Source organism: Anas acuta, chromosome 21 (genome assembly GCF_963932015.1).
Source record: "Anas acuta chromosome 21, bAnaAcu1.1, whole genome shotgun sequence".
Lineage (NCBI taxonomy): Eukaryota > Metazoa > Chordata > Aves > Anseriformes > Anatidae > Anas > Anas acuta.
In genome coordinates, this window is record NC_088999.1 from 7404526 (window position 1) to 7420627 (window position 16102).

The following is a 16102-nucleotide window of genomic DNA, read 5'->3' on the forward strand; positions in this document are numbered from 1 at the left end:
CCTCTCACACCCCCCCACCCCCTTTTAACCCCCTTTCCCCCCCTTTTACCCCCCTTTTATCCCCTTTAACCCCCCTTTACCCCCCTTTTACCCCCATCACCCCCCTCCCCCGCCCCCCCCGTTACCCCCACGCCCCCCCCGTCACCCCCAGCTCCCCCCACACCCCCCCCGGGCCCCCCCAGAGCCCCCCCAGCCCCTCACCGTCGTAGTAGTAGCAGACTTTCCGCTTGGTGCCCTGCGTCAGCGCCATTTTCCTGCCGCCGCCGCCGCCGCCGCCGCCGCCGCCGCCGCGCAACGCAACCCGCCCCGCCGCCGGGCCCCGTAGCCCCGCCCCCCGCGCGGCCTCTGAGCCAATCAGAACGCGAGGGATCCGCCCCCTTCCCGCCCGCCGGCCAATGGGGAGGCGCGTCGGCGGAGGGGCGGGGCGAGTGGTAGCAGGCTAGGCGGAGCGGTGTGGGGGGGGGGGGTGTATGGGATGTACCATTAGGGCGCTGGGGGGGGGTGTGGGGGATGAACCATCGCTGGGGAGAGGGGGGGGGAAGGGGCTGTGGGGGGGGGACGGGGGGGGCGGAACCATTGTGGAGAGGGGAGGGGGGGAGTGGGGAGAGGAGGGGGGAGGAACCATTTGTGAAGGCGGGGGGGGGGCCCGGTGAGGGACCCCCGCTGTGGGGGGGGCACCGCCAGGGCCCCGGTCCCCGTAGGGCTGGTGGGGGGGGGTCCCCAAGGTCCTGTATGGCCCCGGGCAGGCGCTGCGGGACGGGGGGGGGCTGAGGCTGAAGCCCTGAGCCCCTGCTGCAGGGCCTCCCGGCTGCTGCCCCCCCCCGGGAACCGGGGGGACCCCGGTCCTCAGGGGGTCCCTGGTCCCAAAGTGCCCCCGGTCCTGAAGCACTTTTGGGGTCCCCACATGGTCCCCAGGGCCCCAAAGCCACCCCAGGGGCTTCCATGTCCCAAAGCATCCCCAGTCCTGAAGCCCTTGGGGGGGTTCTGCACAGTCCCCAGGGACCCCACAGCCACCCCAGGGACTCCCTGGTCCCAAAGCATCCCTGGTCCTGAAGCACTTTGGGGTCCCCACACAGTCCCCAGGGACCCCACAGCCTGGTCTTGAAGCGTCCCCAGTCCTGAAGCCCTTTGGGGTCCCTGCACGGTCCCCAGGACCCTACAACCACCCCAGGGCCTGAAGCCTTTCCAGTCCTGAAGCCCTTTGGGGGTCCCCACATGGTCCCCAGGGCCCCAAAGCCACCTCAGGGGCTCCCCAGTCCTGAAGCATCCCCAGTCCTGAAGTCCTTTGGGGGTCCCCGCATGGTCCTCAGGGCCCCAAAGCCACCCCAGGGCCTGAAACCTTTCCAGTCCTGAAGCCCTTTGGGGTCCCACACAGTTCCCAGGACCCTGAAGCTGCCCCAAGGGGCTCCCTGGTCCCGAAGCCATTTGGGGGTCCCCATATGATCCCCAGGACCCCACAGCCACCACCGGTGCAGATGGTGGCGGTGGCACGCAGCCGGGTGGGCACAGTGGCACGTGGCATGTCCTCGGACCCCGTGGGCCCTTCGCCTTTTGGGGGGGCGATGTGTGCCTTCAGGAGCACCCCAAGTCTGTGCCGCTGCCCCCTCAGGTCCAAGCAGCACCCGGGGGGGATGCAGAAGGAGTCTGTGGGGACCCCCAGCATGAAGGGGGGGGGCAAAGCGGGTCCCCCCCCCCCCCCCCCCCGGGGGGCTGCGGGGGCCCTCAGGGCTGCTGCTGGTACTGGCCCTCGGTGGCGGTGAAGAAGTCCTCCAGCACGCTCTTCATGTAGTCGAAGGTGGGCCGCTCCTCGGGCCGCTCCTTCCAGCACTGCACCATCAGCTCGTACAGCTCCGGCGGGCAGTTGTCGGGCTGCGGCATGCGGTACCCCCGCTCCAGGTTCTGGATCACCTCGGGGTTGGTCATCCCTGCGAGGACAGAGCGGGGGGCACCGAATTCGGGTCACCCCTTTGCTGCTGGAAACCCCCTAAGGTGGCAAACCCCATGGGAAATGTTCCCTCTACCCCCTCCTAAACCCTAAAATCCCCCCGGAATTTTGGGCCCGGCTGGCCACGTGCGCTGGGAACGGGGCCAGGAGGAGCGAGTGTGCGTGCGGGAGTGCAGGAACACACTCACACGTGTGCGCCTGCGTGTGCATGCGTGTGTGTGGGGTGTGTGTGTGTGTGTGTGTGTGTGTGCTGCTGGGAAATCCTGACCTGGATACGGGATCCGGCCGTAGGTGACGATCTCGGTGAGCAGGATGCCGAAGGACCAGACGTCCGACTTGATGGTGAACGTCCCGTAATTAATCGCCTCCGGCGCCGTCCACTTGATGGGGAATTTAGCCCCTGAAAAAAAAATAAAAATAAAAATAAAAATAAAAATAAAAATAAAAATAAAAAATAAAATGAAATAAAATAAAATAAAATTAAAATAAAATAAAATACAAAAATGAAATAAAATGAATTAAAATGAATTAAAATAAAATAAAATAAAATAAAATAAAATAAAATAAAATAAAATAAAATAAAATAAAATAAAATAAAATAAAATAAAATAAAATAAAATAAAATAAAAATAAAATAAAATAGGAGGGGGAAAAAATAAAGTGCTACAGCCGAGCTTTGCCCCCCTCTCTGTTTAACCTGCTGATGGGGTGGGTTTGGTGGCTGCCACCCCCAGACCCCTACACTCGGCTGCCCACCCACACCAGCAGGGACCCCGCAGCGGGGCAGCACGCCTGTTCCTGCAGCAGCCAGCAGATAGGGCTGGCAGCCCACTGAAAATAGGGCCAGGTGGGCTTGTGGGCTCCGGGCAGCCCCCTGTGGCTCTGGGGGGAGCGAGATGAGGGAGGGAAGGGGTGTCAGGGGTCCCGGGGGAGGACGGCAGCCCCAGAGGGGATGTGCATGGGGCTGTGAGGGGCGCACCCTCGCGAGCCGTGTACTCGTTGTCCTCGATGAGGCGAGCCAGCCCAAAATCGGCGATTTTGCAGCACAGCGTGTCCGACACGAGGATGTTGGCAGCCCGCAGGTCGCGGTGGATGTAGTTCTTGGCCTCGATGAAGGCCATGCCTTCGGCGATCTGCGGGAGGGATTAATTACGTTAATTGGAGGAGTTGGGACAGCTCCACCAGACCCCCCCCTCGTGGCTCCGGGCCCCCTCACCTGCGCGGCCATGTCCAGCAGCTTGTTGATGCTGAGCTTCACTCCCTCCGAGGTCTTGAGGAAATCCACCAGGCTGCCTGCAACGAAGGCGCAGGTCTCAGCCTCCCCCCGGCTGCCATCATGGCTTTGCCAAGCCACCGACCCCTTCAGTGCAATGCCCGGTGTGGGGCTGGGGGGGCTCACAGCCCCCGGGAGGGGGGCTCTCACCCTTCTCCATGTACTCGGTGATGATGTAGATGGGCTCCTTGGTCACCACGGCGTACAGCCGCACCAGCCGCGGGTGCTGCAGGTTCTTCATGAGGTTGGCCTCCGCCAGGAAGGCGCTGGGCGACATGCTGCCCTGCTTCAGGTTCTTGATGGCCACCTTGGTGTGGCCGTTGTAGAAGCCTGAGGAGAGAAGGGGCACAGCGGGACCGGCTGTCAATTTAGGGCATCCCGACCCAAAAGCGCACGAGGAAGGTGTTTGGGCTGTAAAGGCTGGATGAAGCCTGGTCCCAGGGGCACTGGGGACAGCGAGGGACAGCGAGGGGACAGTCACAGCCCCGCGTGTGCTCTGGTCACCTCCTGGGCAGGAGCCTTTAGCCACATTTGAAGCCGCCAGGCAGAGATTTTTACGTGTGGCTTTTAGCCACCGAGAGGAAAGGAAACTTGGTGCTGGGCTTTTAACCCTCCGAGCGGCTCCCAGGAGGGCAGCTGGCGGAGCCGGGAAGCGCTGCCACAACCCAGCCCCTGATAGAGACCCAGAGGGGATTTTCGGGTGCTGCAGCACCCATGGGAGCGAGGGCAGGGACCCCGCTTGGTGCCCTCCCCACCACGGCACCGGGACAGCAGGAGGAGCTTTTGCTGCTCAGCCGTAGGGTGCTGGAAGCCACACGCAGCCGCAGCCCCCGTGCACAAACGCCTGCAGCCACGTCCTGGTGGGGAGCAGGGCAGGGGTCGGGGGGGCTGCAGATGGGAGAAAGGGGAAGTTTGGGCTGCTCTGGTTTATCCCCGGGGTCCCGTTCACTGCTGGTTTTCTCCCTTCTTCCAGAGCCCTTTGAAAAGTCGATGTCTCACAGCTGGGGAGGTGCCGGCTGCGCCGTGCGGGGCCCCGGCTTCCCCCCCAGCCTGTGCAGAGCCCTGGTGCAGGAGGAAGCGCCCCGCTTTCACCCTGACTCACCCATCCAGACTTCTCCAAACTGCCCCGCTCCCAGCTTCTCCACCAGTTTCAGCGACTCCCGCGGCACCTCCCACTCGTCCTGCCACCACGGCTTCTGCGGCTTCTGGGTCCGGCACGGCTTGCCCAGGCGGGTGCACAGCCCGTCCGAGCTGCCTGCGGCACAGGGGGGGGAGGCAGCACCAGCATCAGCGAGCGCAGGGTGCCTGGGTGTCCTGTCCCATCCCCAAACCATCCCCAAACCACCCCCATCCATCCCACCCCACCCCATCCCACCCCACCGGCCGGCACATACGTGTGTAATACTCCACCAGCTCGTGCAGGCTGCTGAAGGTGACGCGGGGGGAGATGTAGTACCCCCCGTTGTCCATGTTGCGGATCTTGTAGTGCTTCACCGTCTCGCCCTGGTTCTGGTCAAAGTCCCTCACCGACAGCGAGTAGGAGCCTGGGGAGGGGGGCACAGGGTGGGCACGGACCCCCAGCACTCCTGGAGCACTCCCCAGTGCAGGAGGTGCCGGTGGCACCGGTACCTTTGGAGGTCTCGCTCTCGCGGATGAGGAAGGAGCCGTGCGTGTTGCCCGAGGCCAGGAGCTGTCTCTCGGCGTCCTTGCGGCTGAGGTTTTTGAAGAACCACCTGGGGACAGGGGGCAGAATGAGGGCTGGGGGGTGCTGAAGCCCTTGCATCTCCCCCCCCCGTGCCCGCACGGCCTCTCCCCAGCCCCTACTCACGGCTCGGGCTCCAGGCTGTTCACCATGGCCACGAAATTGTAGGGGATCAAACCCTCCTGGCCCGTGGTGAGCGACTGCGCCCTCCACCACTCCCCGCTCCTGCAAGGACACGGCCACCTGAGTGTCCCCCCCCCGCTGCCAGGACCACCGGTGGCACCGGGGCACCAACTGGGGGGGGGACACGGGGACACAGGGACCCCCTTGGTGCTCGCTCACTCTTCCAGGACGCGCAGCTTCTCGCCCTTCTGCAGCCCCAGGTCCCCGTCGTGGGTGGGCTCGTAGTCGTACAGGGCCACCACCAGCTTGTCTGGGGGAACAGGGGCAGGGTGGAGGCGGTGATGGGGGCACCCGCAGCCACCCCCCCACCCCTCCCTGGCCAGCCCTTACCCTGCAGGGGGGAGCACGGCGGAGACGTGGCCTCGTAGGACACCAGGGGATCGCGCACCTCGGAGCCATTGCGGATCAGCTGCTGGGCAGGGACAGGGGGGGCCCATCAGTGCCACCCCCCCACAGCCCCACGTCATCTGTGGGGGGGTTTTTTTGGCTGCTCTCCCCCCCCACACACTCACCTGGCGCTTGCTGTCGGGGTCGATGGGGTAGTTGCAGTGCTCGCAGATGTCGATGTTCTCGATCCAGTCGTCGTCGTAGTCCGAGCTGCAGCAGCAGCCCATGGTGGCTGCACGGGGCAGTGAGCGCAGCCGTCACCCCCCCAGCTCCCCCATCCCCATCTCTGCACCCCCCCACCCCAACCCTGCTCCCATCCGTCCCACCACCCCCATCACCGGGCCCTTCCTGCACGCCCTGAGGGCATCCCCCGGCTCTGTCCCCAGCCCTGATTCCTCCTAGCTTTGTTTCTTTCTGGCTTTGGTGAGCAGGGAGGGTGATTTCTCTCGAGACGCCCCCACCTCGAGCACCAGCCCCGGTGCCCTGCGTGGGCCGAGTGGGGCCTCCTTCGTGTCACTTTTGCCTTCCTGCAAAATCCGGCGGAGCCCGGCGCTGCGTCACGTGGAAATGGCAGCCCACGGCCCTGGAAAAAGCTCTTCTGCAGAATCCCCCACACCCACACCACCGGGATCTGCCCCCTCCCAGGCCTGGCCCCAAACCCATTTCCCCAGCCTCTGACGGGGAGCTCGGGGGCTTCGGAGGGCCCCGTGTGGTTTCTGCAGGCGCCGAGCTCTCGGAGCCTCCTCCCGGAGCCACCCAGGGGTCCCTGCCCAGGAACCAGCGGCCGCTTTTGCTGGGGGGGAGCTGTGGCCTCTGGGCAGGCGGTTTGGCAGCGGGGGTCCCCGGGGATGGCAGAGCCTGGCTGGGGACGATGCCCACCAGCGCTGCCGTCACTTTTTCCTCCTCGGTTTCCCGACCAGGACTCACGGCACAGCTTTATTTTGGCAGGCACAGCTCTGTTTTCACAGGCACCCCCTTTAAACCTGGGGTGCTGCTGGGGAGGGCAACATCACAGCTGTGCACGGTGCTTCCGAGGGGCACGCACCCACCGTGCCGCTGGGGACACAAGGAATGGCCCCGCAGAGGTCCCTGGGGGGCTCGGTGTCCCCTGGGTGCCACCGGAGCCGGGTGCCACCAGGAGAGGCACAGCCCCGTGTTTGGAGACCGGGGGCACCCTGCGCTCACCTCCCCACGGAGGGGGCAGCAGGACAGGGGCAGTGCCACCCCCTTACCGTGCCTGGGGGGACACAGGGGACATCAGCACCGTCCCCATGGTGCCACCTCGGGGTGCCCACCACCACGGTGGCTGACGGGAGTGATTGTGGCAAGGAGAGGGTGGACGAATGAGCCCACCCGCACCATGTCCAGGGCCTGGAAGCCGCCCTGGTGCCTTCGGCTTCCGCTGCCGCCTCTTTGAGAGCTCTCCCACAGCCTCTGGGGCCTGCAGGGCATGGGCAAGACCCCGACAATGTCCCGGGACAAAGCCAGGACCCGGACCCAAACCTGAGCCTGGCCCCGTGGAAGAAAAGCCCCCACGCTCCCAACCTGCACGTAGCACTTCAAACGCCCGTCTACCGAAGGCGAGCGGTGCCAGGAGGTGTTTTTTCCTTTCTGCGAGAAGCCGGGGTTCAGAGGGAGGTGCTGCTAGTGTCGTTTTTTTGTGCTTTTTTTTTTTTTTTTTTTTTTTTTTTCTTATGTGCTCAAGCCACAGCGTAATTTCCACCGAGCAACCGTTTCACCTGCTCGGCGCGAGGGCTGTGCCGCGTCTCGGGGCGTTTGAAGTCAGGTTTTTGCGCCTGCATCTGTGCAAACGAATTTCTGCTGCGAAGGTTGCGTGAGAGCAAGGTGGCTGTGCCCCTAACCCCGTGCCCCGCCGTGTCCCCCCCGCTGCGTGGCTGTGTGTACACGAGCAGCCCCCGGCCTCCTCCTACTCGTGCCGGCCCTTCCGCATGTGCCTGTCTGGCCGGGGCTGGACACTTTGGTCATGAGCGTGGGCGGGTGCCAGCAGGGCTGAGGCTGGGCTGGTCCCCAAGCTGGATGTCCCCAAATCTGCTGTGACCCAGCTGGACACCGGCCCCGCACCTTGCCGAACCCGGGGAGCTGGCCCCGACGCGCCATCACGGCGGGCAGGGAGGCGTTTGCTCCAAAACAGCACCAAAAAAAGCAGCAAAAACAGACACATCTTGGCCTGAAACCGTCCTCGGCGGGGCCGTGGTGGACCAGGACTAACCCGCAGCTCTGCGGACAGGGCCTGGCGTTGGGGACACGGCGCCCGTTTTGCCCCAAAGATGGGGGTTTAGGGTCAGGACTGTGAGGGGGCAGTGCTCACACCCCGGGTGGGCACCGGGCAGCGGGGCGGCCGCTGTCACCCCCCCTGGGTGGCCGCAGCGGGATGGGGAGCACTGGGGCTGCTCCCCACGTCACCTCCCGACCCCCTGGGGAACCAGTGCTCCCAGTGCCACAGTGGTGATCCCCCATTAACACCCCTCCACGGAGCCACATCGGAGAGCACAACACCCCCTGCCCCAGGCACCCCGTGGATCCCGGCACCCGTTGAGGGGCGCAGACCCCAGCCCCAGCCCCCGTTACCTGGTGGCAGCGAGGTGAGGACGAGCAGCTCTCACACTCCCATGGCCGGGCAGCAGCAGTGAGGACCCCGACCCCGTTCACGTCCTCCCCATCAGCAGCGGGCACGCGGTGACCGGCCGGGTGCGCAGCCACGACCCCGCAGGCGGGCGCGCGCTCCCTGCCGCCGCCGCTGCTCGCTCTTGCTCGCCGCCTGCCCTGGTTTCCTGCCTCATGAGCAAACTCTAGAGAAGCTGGTTCACAGCTCGCGCACGACCGCAAAGAGCTAGTGACAAACCCTAAAGCTTCCTGCCAGCCCCAGCTGGGCTGCGCGAGGGGGGTCCCTGATCCGGGCGCCCCCAGCCCCAGGTGGGCGAGGGGACACCGAGGGACACGGAGGGACGCGGAGATGTTTGGTCAGGGGGAGCGGGGTCCCACGAGTTGGGCATTGTCAGTGTGGTGCCAGCAATGGCTGGGATTTTGTCACCCACTGCCCAGGATGTTTTGACCCCCCTGTCCCCTCTGCAGCCCCCTCCCCAGTGCTCAATGTCTGCAGGCTCAGCACTGGCTTTGCCGTGCCAGACCCCGTGTGGGCTGCGTGACACCGCTCACACCCACAGCCCCCACTTTGGCTGCCCCCACTGCATCACCCGAGGCCTCAGCACCCCGAGAGCCACGGTGCCGGCCGGGTTGGGGACAAAGCCGAGGGGACGCCTCGTGCCCAGGCTGTGCCACGCCACCAGCCCCCGGGTTTTTGGAAACAGCTCAGAGCAGAGCAACCACAAAGCTATTGTCTTGGCTTCTGCGATCAGACACGAAGCCGCAGGTACCTGCTGGCTGCTCTGCGGAGGCATGGGCAGGAAGCCCAGCCTGTGCCGGGGGGGAGCTGCGTCAGCGGGGGGAGCGCTGTGGCAAACACAGCACCCACCCTCGGGGACATTTCCCCTGGGCAGCCGAGCGGCCCCGCTCCCGTTTTGCTCCCCAACACCAGGGGTGCCCCTGGCGAGGTGTGCCGCAGCCTCGGGGGGGGCATGTGCAGCTCTCCACGTGTCCCGCTGTTACCTTGGGAAGGGGAAGCAGCACCCAAAAAAGGTCCCTGAGGCACCCCCCGAGGTCCCTGCGCCATCCCGCATCTCCCCTGACACCGCTTGTGAAAAGCATTCTGTGAAAGTCGCACCCCAGCCGCGGCAACTTCTTCTGCAAAGCGTTTGGTGTGGATGGAACAAGCAAAAGCAAAGCCCCCCCAGCCCGGCCAGCACCACCCAGGGCCCCTCTCCTGCACTGGGGGGCCGGGGTCGGGGCAGGATGGGGTTGTGGGGGCCCCGAGCGCAGCCCCCAGCACCTCCTGGCCTCGAGACCCAGCTCGCAGCCCACAGGCAGCTCAGTGACGAGCATTTCCTGCGGGGTGGCACAGCCCCAGCACCCATCGCAGCCGGTGCCTGGGGAGGGGCTGGCAGCGGGGTGCCCAAAGCACAGCCCCAGCCCCCCTGCACGGGGTGAGAAAAGCAGTGAGAAGCCCCCAGCCCACGGGACAGCGCCAGGAGTGGACCCCCTCCGGCCACCCCACCCCAAAGGGCTGGGAGCCACATTTTGGGGGCGCAGGCAGGCGCCTGGGTGCACAGAACAGAACCCCCTGGCTCTTACCATCGCCTCCTTTTATTCCTCCTCAAGTTTTTTGTGCACCTTGCTGACCCCACCAACCCCGGGGACAGGGCTGTGGGTGCCCCGGGACGCCCTGTGTCCCACGGGGACGGTGGCATTTCCCAGAGCACTGAGCACCCCCTGCACCAGGGAGCTCAGCCCCAGCCCCGCCGTCCCCACGGTGCTTCAGGAGCCACCCGGGAGCCCCACCGAGCCTGGGTGCACCCCTGGGTGCCCGCGGGGCCCCGCCAGGCTCAGCAGAGGGAGAAGCGCCGGGAGTTGATGTTCATGCGGGTGACGCCGATGTGCTTCAGCGGCATGGAGAGCAGGAAGGCGGCCTTGGGGGGGATGTTGCAGAGCAGATCCGAGTCTTCCTCGCAGCCCTCGAGGCCGAAGGTGGCGTCGTCCAGCATCTCCTTGTGCTGGTGGCAAGCCTGCTCCACCTTCAGCCGGTGCAGCTGCGCCCGCAGGCGCATCAGCTGCTGTGCCAGGCGCTGGTCTGCAGCCTGCAGCTCCTGCTGCGGGGACACCACGGGGCCGTCAGCACCGCAGCCCCCCCCCTGGGGACACAGCCACGGTGAACGGCCAGAGGGGGGGCTCAGCAGGGTGCTGGGGCTTGGCCGGGGCACAGCCCCCCCTGGGCACTGGGAATGTGCGGTCCTGGGGTCAGCACGGAGCCAAAATCCCAGGCTGGCAGGGGGGTGTGCACGTATACACAGCCCTGGGGGGGGGGGCTCAGGAAGGTTTGTGCCCACACGGCTGCTGCACCAGCAAAGGCCACGCAGCCGTGCCCCAGCAGGGCAGCAGGAGGGGGGTGCCAAGCACAGGGCAACCACTTTGGCACTGGGCAGAGCCCCAAGCACCTGGCAAAAATCCCCGTCCAGCGGCCGTGCTGGTAAAAAAAAGGGCAAAGCTGGGGGGCTGCAGCTGGAACCCCCCCTGCCAGGGCTGGGCACCACCCCATGCACCCCTCGCCCCCCAGCCGCTACTCACCAGCTCCGTCCTGAGCCACTCCAGAGCCTCCCCCACGGTGGGGAAGCCGCAGACGCCGCCGCCGTCCCGCTCGCCCCTGGGGTTCCCCGGGGTCCCCTCGGCCCCCCCGGGGGTCCGGCTGCCCCAGGGCTGCCCCCGCACCCTGGCCTCCCACTCGAGGTAGGACGGGCGCCGCGTCTGCAGCTTCAGCTTGGCCGTCAGCGCCTTGAGGCCCTCCAGGCTCTCCTCGCCCATGGGTGGCTCCTCGGCACCCAGCTCGCTGAATCTCAGCTGCCCCAGGGCCATGGCTTGGGGAGGAGGGGGGGGCACCGACCCCAACCCCAAAAAGCTCCCAGCTGCAGCCCTTTATCCACCTCCGGAGCTGGAGCTCCCGGCCCCGCCGGGATGATGCTAACGGGCAGGAACTTTGCGCTTGGGGTTTTTTTTGGTTTTTTATTTTTTCCTTTACGGGTCCAGCATCAGCGCCTCCGGCTGGGAGGAGGCGCCCCGAGGGCTCAGCCCGGTTATCGGCACCGGCTGACCCCGGCTTCCCGGCCCCTGGGGGGGGGGGGGGGGAAGGGGGGGGGAGGTTGCTAAAAAAAGGGGAAAGGAAGGAAAACGAGCGGCAACTCGTGAACACGAGGGGGGGGACACACGGGGGAAGGACGCGGGGCTGCCCGGCTCCTGGGCACCTCTGGGCGCATCTGGGCACCGCTGGGGGGTCTTAAAGGTGGGACCCTCGGGGGGGGCACAGCGGTCCCGGCCCCCCCGGGGCAGCATTCAGCCGTTCCCTGCCCCCTTTTTCTCCCCCCCCCGGCCCCGCAGACCCCCCCCTCTCCTCTTGGGACCACCCTAAACCCGCCCCCCCTCCGCCCAGCCCTGCGCGCCCCCGGGGCTGTGCAGGCACCCCCAACCCCCCCGTTTCACCCCCCCCCCATAACCCCCCCAGATCCCTGCTGGCACCCCGATGTGCCCCCCCCGCAGCCCAGCTGCTGCCCCGTTCCCCCCCCCCGGTCTCCCCCTGCTCGCCCCCTGCTCGCCCCCCACCACCGAGGACCACGGCTCGGAGCAGGTAAGCCCGGGGGGGGCCCGCTACGAGCCGCTCACCGCCCCCTCCTCCTCCTCTTCCTCCCCCCTTCTTCCTCCTCCTCCTCCTCCCCGCCCGGCAGCGCCCTGCAGCCTCCCCCGCCCCGCGCCGCGGAGAGCTGGGGGGGGACACCCAGCACCCAGCAGCCCCGAATCCCCCCCCCCCAGCACCCAGTGCTGGGTACCCGCGGGCTTCTCCCCCCCCCTAGACCCCGTGCCTCAGTTTCCCCACCTGCGCTGCGGGGAGGAAGCTGCAGAGGTGACAAGCAGAGGCCGAAGGGCCCCAGCGTGGCTTGGGGAGGGAAGAAAAAGGACGGGGGGGGGGGACAGGGTGCGTGGGGGGGATTTCCAGGCCTTGCTGCGCCCGCTCACGATTTCCCCTTTCTCCCTCCAGCCCCGCCGCCGCCGCCGCCATGGAGTTCTCGGAGCTGATCAAGACGGCGACGGTGGAGAGCGTGGTGCTGGGGGGCAGGGGGCTGCCGGCGGTGAGGGGCACGCTGTGCATCACCAGCCACCACCTGCTCCTCTCCTCCTGCCCCGGGGGGGACGCCCAGCCTGGCACCGTGGAGCTCTGGCTGCTCATCCGCAACGTGGACGCGGTGGAGAAGAGGTGGGTTTGGGTGCCCCCCCCCCAGCTGCCGGCCCCGAGACCCCCCTTCCTTGGTGGCGTCACCCCACGGCGGCAAGGGGGGGGGAAATTCCCCTCCCCACCGCCGAGCCTCGTCCCTCCTCTTCCCCACGGCCCACGCTGGGGATGCTTTCGGCGCTGGGTGTTGACCTCCTCTTCTCCTCCGTGCCTCAGAGTGCAGAATTTAGGCTGGTACCAGCCCCCCCGGACTAACGGCTCCCCGCGAGACTCCAGGTTTGGCTTTTAGCGCTCTCGGCTCTGCTAAACCCGCCCAGCAGCGCCCGGCTTGCTGCTAACCCCGCTGCGCAGGGCAGGGGCAGCTGCTCCGAGGAGGGGAGATGATGGAAACCGCAGCTCCAGGCACACGTGAGGCCGGTGCCGGATGAGAGCCAACGGGATCCCGGTCGCCTCGGCACGGCGCTTTGCCTTGCTCCATCCCCCCGGGGAGCGGGGGGCAGCTCCCCGCTGCTGGCTGTCCCCTCCTGCCCTCGCAGCCCCGCTGCCGGCCCTGACCCCACTGCCTTCCCCAGGCTCGCCGGCTCCTCCGGCACCATCACGCTGCGGTGCAAAGACCTGAAGGTGCTGCAGCTGGAGATCCCGGGCATGGAGGAGTGTCTGAACATCGCCAGCTCCATCGAGGTGAGCCCCGGGTGGAGGGCGAGCCGTGCCGGAGCCGCTCCGGGCTGCAAAGGGTTGGCAGGAGAAGGTGGCTGCCTGCAGTGTTTGCTCTGGGTCCGTCATTACCGTGGGTAAACACCCAGCTCCTGGGCTCTGTTTGCACGGGCCCTCGGCGATGCCAGCCCTCGCTTGCAGCTGGGACGTGGCCATGAGGAAGGGATGGGGATGGGGGCTGCGGGGGGGGGACGGTGGGGACGTTCCCAGATGTCCCCGTGCGCCCCAGCTCCACCTTCGCTCTGCTCCAGGCCCTCTCCTCGGTGGACTCCGTGATGATGATGTACCCGTTCTTCTACAGACCCCAGGACCTGCGGCTCGAGGAGGGCTGGCACCTCTTCCCCCTCGAGCAATACTTCCAAAAAATCGCCGCACAGGTGAGCCTGGGGAGGGGAGCCCCAGCTGGCAGGGGAGGGGGAGAAGCGACTCCCCTGACCCACACCCCGCTGCCCCCATCCCCGCTTCTCCCCCAGACAAACCAGTGGCGGCTGAGCGACCTGAACAGGGATTTCACCACCTGCCCCACGTACCCTGCGGGCGTCATCGTGCCGGCGGCCGTGAGCGACGACACCTTGCGGAGAGCGGCCCGATTCCGGCAGGGCGGGCGCTTCCCCGTCCTCAGCTATTACCACCCCAGCAACGGGACCGTGAGTCCGTCTCCCCAACCCTCTCCCACCCCCATCCCACCCTGCCGGGCCCCCAGCCCCAGCTACCCGCAGCCCCTCGCCCCGCAGGTGATGCTCCGCAGCAGCCAGCCGCTGACGGGCCCCAACCGAAAGCGCTGCCCCGAGGACGAGGTGCTGCTGGGGACGGTCCTGGATGAAGGCGAGCGGGGTTTCATCATCGACACGCGGTCGGCCCAGGCGGCGAAGCAGGCACGGATGATGGGGGGTGGCACGGAGCCCAAATCCTCCTACCCGCAGTGGAAGCGGCTGCACCGGCCCCTGGAGCGGTGAGGAGCTGTGCCGAAGCCTGGCTCCCATAATTAGGGCGATTGTGCCGTCCTGCAGCCAGCACGGCACCCCCAGCCCCCCAAAACCAGCCCCACCAAGCCCCTCACCGCATTTTCCCTCCCGCCCAGAGGCCGCCCGCTGCAGGAGAGCTTCATTAAGCTGGTGGAAGCCTGCAACGACGCCTCGCTCAGCATGGACCGCTGGCTCAGCCGGCTGGAGAGCTGCCGCTGGCTGAGCCACGTCAAAGCGGCCCTGAGCACGGCGTGCCTGGCCGCACAGTGCCTCGACAGGTACGGGGGCTGCTGCCACCCCCAAAGCCCCTCGCTGTGACCAAAGCACCGTGACACCAGGCACAGGCAGGGCTGGCAGCGCCCTGATTGCCTGTGCCCCCCCCTGCAGGGAGGAGGCCAGCGTGCTGGTGCACGGCGCGGAGGGGACGGACACGACGCTGCTGGTGACGGCACTGGCGCAGGTGATCCTGGACCCGGGCTGCCGCACCATGGTGGGCTTCCAGGGGCTGCTGGAGCGGGAGTGGATCGAGGTGAGAGCGGCAGAAGCGAGGGGTGGGGATCCCCAGCCCGGCTGGGCACCCCTGGTCGCCTTCACCCCTGTTATTTACCCCGCTTTTTTGGGGTCCCGCAGGCCGGCCACCCCTTCCACCTCCGCTGCGCCCGCTCTGCCTACTCCCACGCCCGGCTGAAGCAGGAGGCGCCGCTGTTCCTCCTCTTCCTCGACTGCGTGTGGCAGCTGAGCCGCCAGTTCCCCTTCTCCCTGGAGTTTGGTGAGAGCCTCCTCCTCGCCCTCTTCGACAACGCCTACGCCTCCGACTACGGCACCTTCCTCTGCAACAACGAGAAGGAGAGGCGAGTGCTGGGAGGTGGGGATGGCAGCGCCCCGGAGGAGCAGTGCCACGGCCACCTCCCTGCCCCTGGGCAGAGCCAAACCCTCTCGGTAACACCTGGGGTCAGCCCCAGCCCCGTGCCCCGGGGACTGAGACGCCTCTCGACGCTCCCGTAGGTGCCTGTGTAAAGTGAAGGAGAACACACACTCCCTCTGGGCCTGGCTGAACCAGCCTGAGGAGAAGAAGAAGTACCTGAACCCCCTCTACTCGCACAACCCACTGGTCATCTGGCCCTCCGTGGAGCCCCAGAGCATCCAGCTGTGGCAGGGTGAGCCGGGGCCAGCCCTGGGGCTTTTCCCAAACCTGAAGCCGTGCTCGCGGACACCACCTCGGGCTGGGTCGCGTGCAGTGGCTTAGGGCAAGCTGCTCTGCTCTCCCTCCTGCTGTGACACAACCCCTCACCTCCTAGGTTTATTCTTCCGCTGGATCCGTCCCTCCCAGTACCTGGACGAGGCCCGGGCAGAGATGCAGAGGTTGGTGGAGGCCAACGAGGCGCCTGCCAAGGAGAGCGCAGGGAGCAGGCTGAGCCGGTCGCTCTCCGACCCCGCTGCCCGGACAGAGAATGAAAGATGAGCAGCAGCACGGGCACCTCAGTCCTGGCAATCACATCCCCCTCACTGTGAGCTGAGGGGTCAAGGCGATGCAGTTTTCCACGGGATGTGTGCGGGACACTCACCCCGTGGAGCCCAGGGAAGGCTGCGCGCACCAGCAGCGTGGACAGCCCAGGGAGAGGGGGGACAGACGCGCTTGAGCAGCCTCTCAGCCACGCAGACTGAACGTGGCACAGTAAAGTGGTGTCTCGCAGTCTGCTCCTGCGTCGTGTGGTGTTCCTCGGGCAGGAGCTGGGCAGCGCAGGGCTCTGCAGCAGCAGGAGCAGCCCCGCTCCCTCAGGCAGGTTCCTGGTCCGTTCCCCAGCGGGATCGCGGCAGCTCTCGGACCTGGACCACCCCACGAGGCCTGCTCCGTGACCGAGGCAGGGTTGGCACAGCTTCTAAGCAGCAAAACATCCTAAACTCACACCAACCTCTTCACAAAAGGCACGCTGGCTGCAGCGTAAGTGCTGCATCAGTCACTCCAAGCGGGGAGCCAGCCTGGGAAATGGGTCCTTGAACCCAGTTTCGAGGAAGGAAAGAGAGAGGAGCCACCCTTCCAAGCAGACAGACACGGGGACAGAGGGCTAGGACGAGGATTTGC

The 16102-nt window shown here is 66.6% G+C and overlaps 3 protein-coding genes across 8 annotated transcripts; 1 reads left to right on the forward strand and 2 right to left on the reverse strand.

Moving 5' to 3' along the window:
* Positions 1 to 575: 575 nt before the first annotated feature.
* Positions 576 to 8338, reverse strand: LCK (LCK proto-oncogene, Src family tyrosine kinase). Of its 2 annotated transcripts, none has more exons than XM_068657818.1 (14): positions 8080 to 8338; positions 5616 to 5722; positions 5434 to 5515; positions 5263 to 5353; positions 5047 to 5145; positions 4848 to 4951; positions 4613 to 4762; positions 4321 to 4473; positions 3369 to 3548; positions 3162 to 3238; positions 2925 to 3078; positions 2214 to 2345; positions 1340 to 1925; positions 576 to 1181 (listed from the first exon to the last, which is right to left on the reverse strand). In XM_068657818.1, the coding sequence occupies exons 2-13, from the start codon at positions 5715 to 5717 to the stop codon at positions 1723 to 1725; spliced, it is 1527 nt and encodes a 508-aa protein (XP_068513919.1). In that variant the 5' UTR covers positions 5718 to 5722; positions 8080 to 8338; the 3' UTR covers positions 576 to 1181; positions 1340 to 1722. The 2 variants fall into 2 exon arrangements, with proteins under 2 accessions (XP_068513919.1, XP_068513920.1); XM_068657819.1 differs by having other exon boundaries at positions 5434 to 5512; positions 8080 to 8337.
* Positions 8339 to 9693: 1355 nt separating this feature from the next.
* On the reverse strand, positions 9694 to 11594 carry FAM167B (family with sequence similarity 167 member B). Of its 2 annotated transcripts, none has more exons than XM_068657836.1 (2): positions 10690 to 11594; positions 9694 to 10211 (listed from the first exon to the last, which is right to left on the reverse strand). In XM_068657836.1, exons 1-2 carry the CDS (start codon positions 10972 to 10974, stop codon positions 9951 to 9953), a joined length of 546 nt encoding a protein of 181 aa, XP_068513937.1. In that variant the 5' UTR covers positions 10975 to 11594; the 3' UTR covers positions 9694 to 9950. The 2 variants fall into 2 exon arrangements, with proteins under 2 accessions (XP_068513937.1, XP_068513936.1); XM_068657835.1 differs by having other exon boundaries at positions 9694 to 10214; positions 10690 to 11590.
* A 485-nt stretch (positions 11595 to 12079) lies between these two features.
* On the forward strand, positions 12080 to 15717 carry LOC137843020 (myotubularin-related protein 9-like). Of its 4 annotated transcripts, XM_068657810.1 has the most exons (11): positions 12083 to 12364; positions 12557 to 12616; positions 12913 to 13021; positions 13306 to 13431; positions 13528 to 13701; positions 13789 to 14006; positions 14136 to 14297; positions 14407 to 14548; positions 14650 to 14870; positions 15025 to 15176; positions 15318 to 15717. In XM_068657810.1, the coding sequence occupies exons 1-11, from the start codon at positions 12168 to 12170 to the stop codon at positions 15479 to 15481; spliced, it is 1725 nt and encodes a 574-aa protein (XP_068513911.1). In that variant the 5' UTR covers positions 12083 to 12167; the 3' UTR covers positions 15482 to 15717. The 4 variants fall into 4 exon arrangements, with proteins under 4 accessions (XP_068513910.1, XP_068513911.1, XP_068513913.1 ...); XM_068657809.1 differs by having other exon boundaries at positions 12080 to 12616; XM_068657812.1 differs by lacking the exon at positions 15318 to 15717 and having other exon boundaries at positions 14650 to 14884; positions 15025 to 15172.
* The last annotated feature ends 385 nt before the right edge of the window (positions 15718 to 16102 follow it).

Bases quoted from the DNA above. Each gene is read 5' to 3' on its own strand.
- LCK (XM_068657818.1), bottom strand. From the start codon at position 5,717: ATGGGCTGCTGCTGCAGCTCGGACTACGACGACGACTGGATCGAGAAC. The intron at 5,516-5,615 runs GTGAGTGTGTGG...GTCCCTGCCCAG, and splicing joins ACCCCGACAGCAAGCGCCAG to CAGCTGATCCGCAATGGCTC. The intron at 4,952-5,046 runs GTGAGTAGGGGC...CCCTGTCCCCAG, and splicing joins AACAGCCTGGAGCCCGAGCC to GTGGTTCTTCAAAAACCTCA.
- FAM167B (XM_068657835.1), bottom strand. From the start codon at position 10,974: ATGGCCCTGGGGCAGCTGAGATTCAGCGAGCTGGGTGCCGAGGAGCCA. The intron at 10,215-10,689 runs GTGAGTAGCGGC...GTGTCCCCGCAG, and splicing joins AGTGGCTCAGGACGGAGCTG to CAGGAGCTGCAGGCTGCAGA.
- LOC137843020 (XM_068657809.1), top strand. From the start codon at position 12,168: ATGGAGTTCTCGGAGCTGATCAAGACGGCGACGGTGGAGAGCGTGGTG. The intron at 12,617-12,912 runs GTTTGGCTTTTA...TGCCTTCCCCAG, and splicing joins GGCTCCCCGCGAGACTCCAG to GCTCGCCGGCTCCTCCGGCA. The intron at 13,022-13,305 runs GTGAGCCCCGGG...GCTCTGCTCCAG, and splicing joins ACATCGCCAGCTCCATCGAG to GCCCTCTCCTCGGTGGACTC.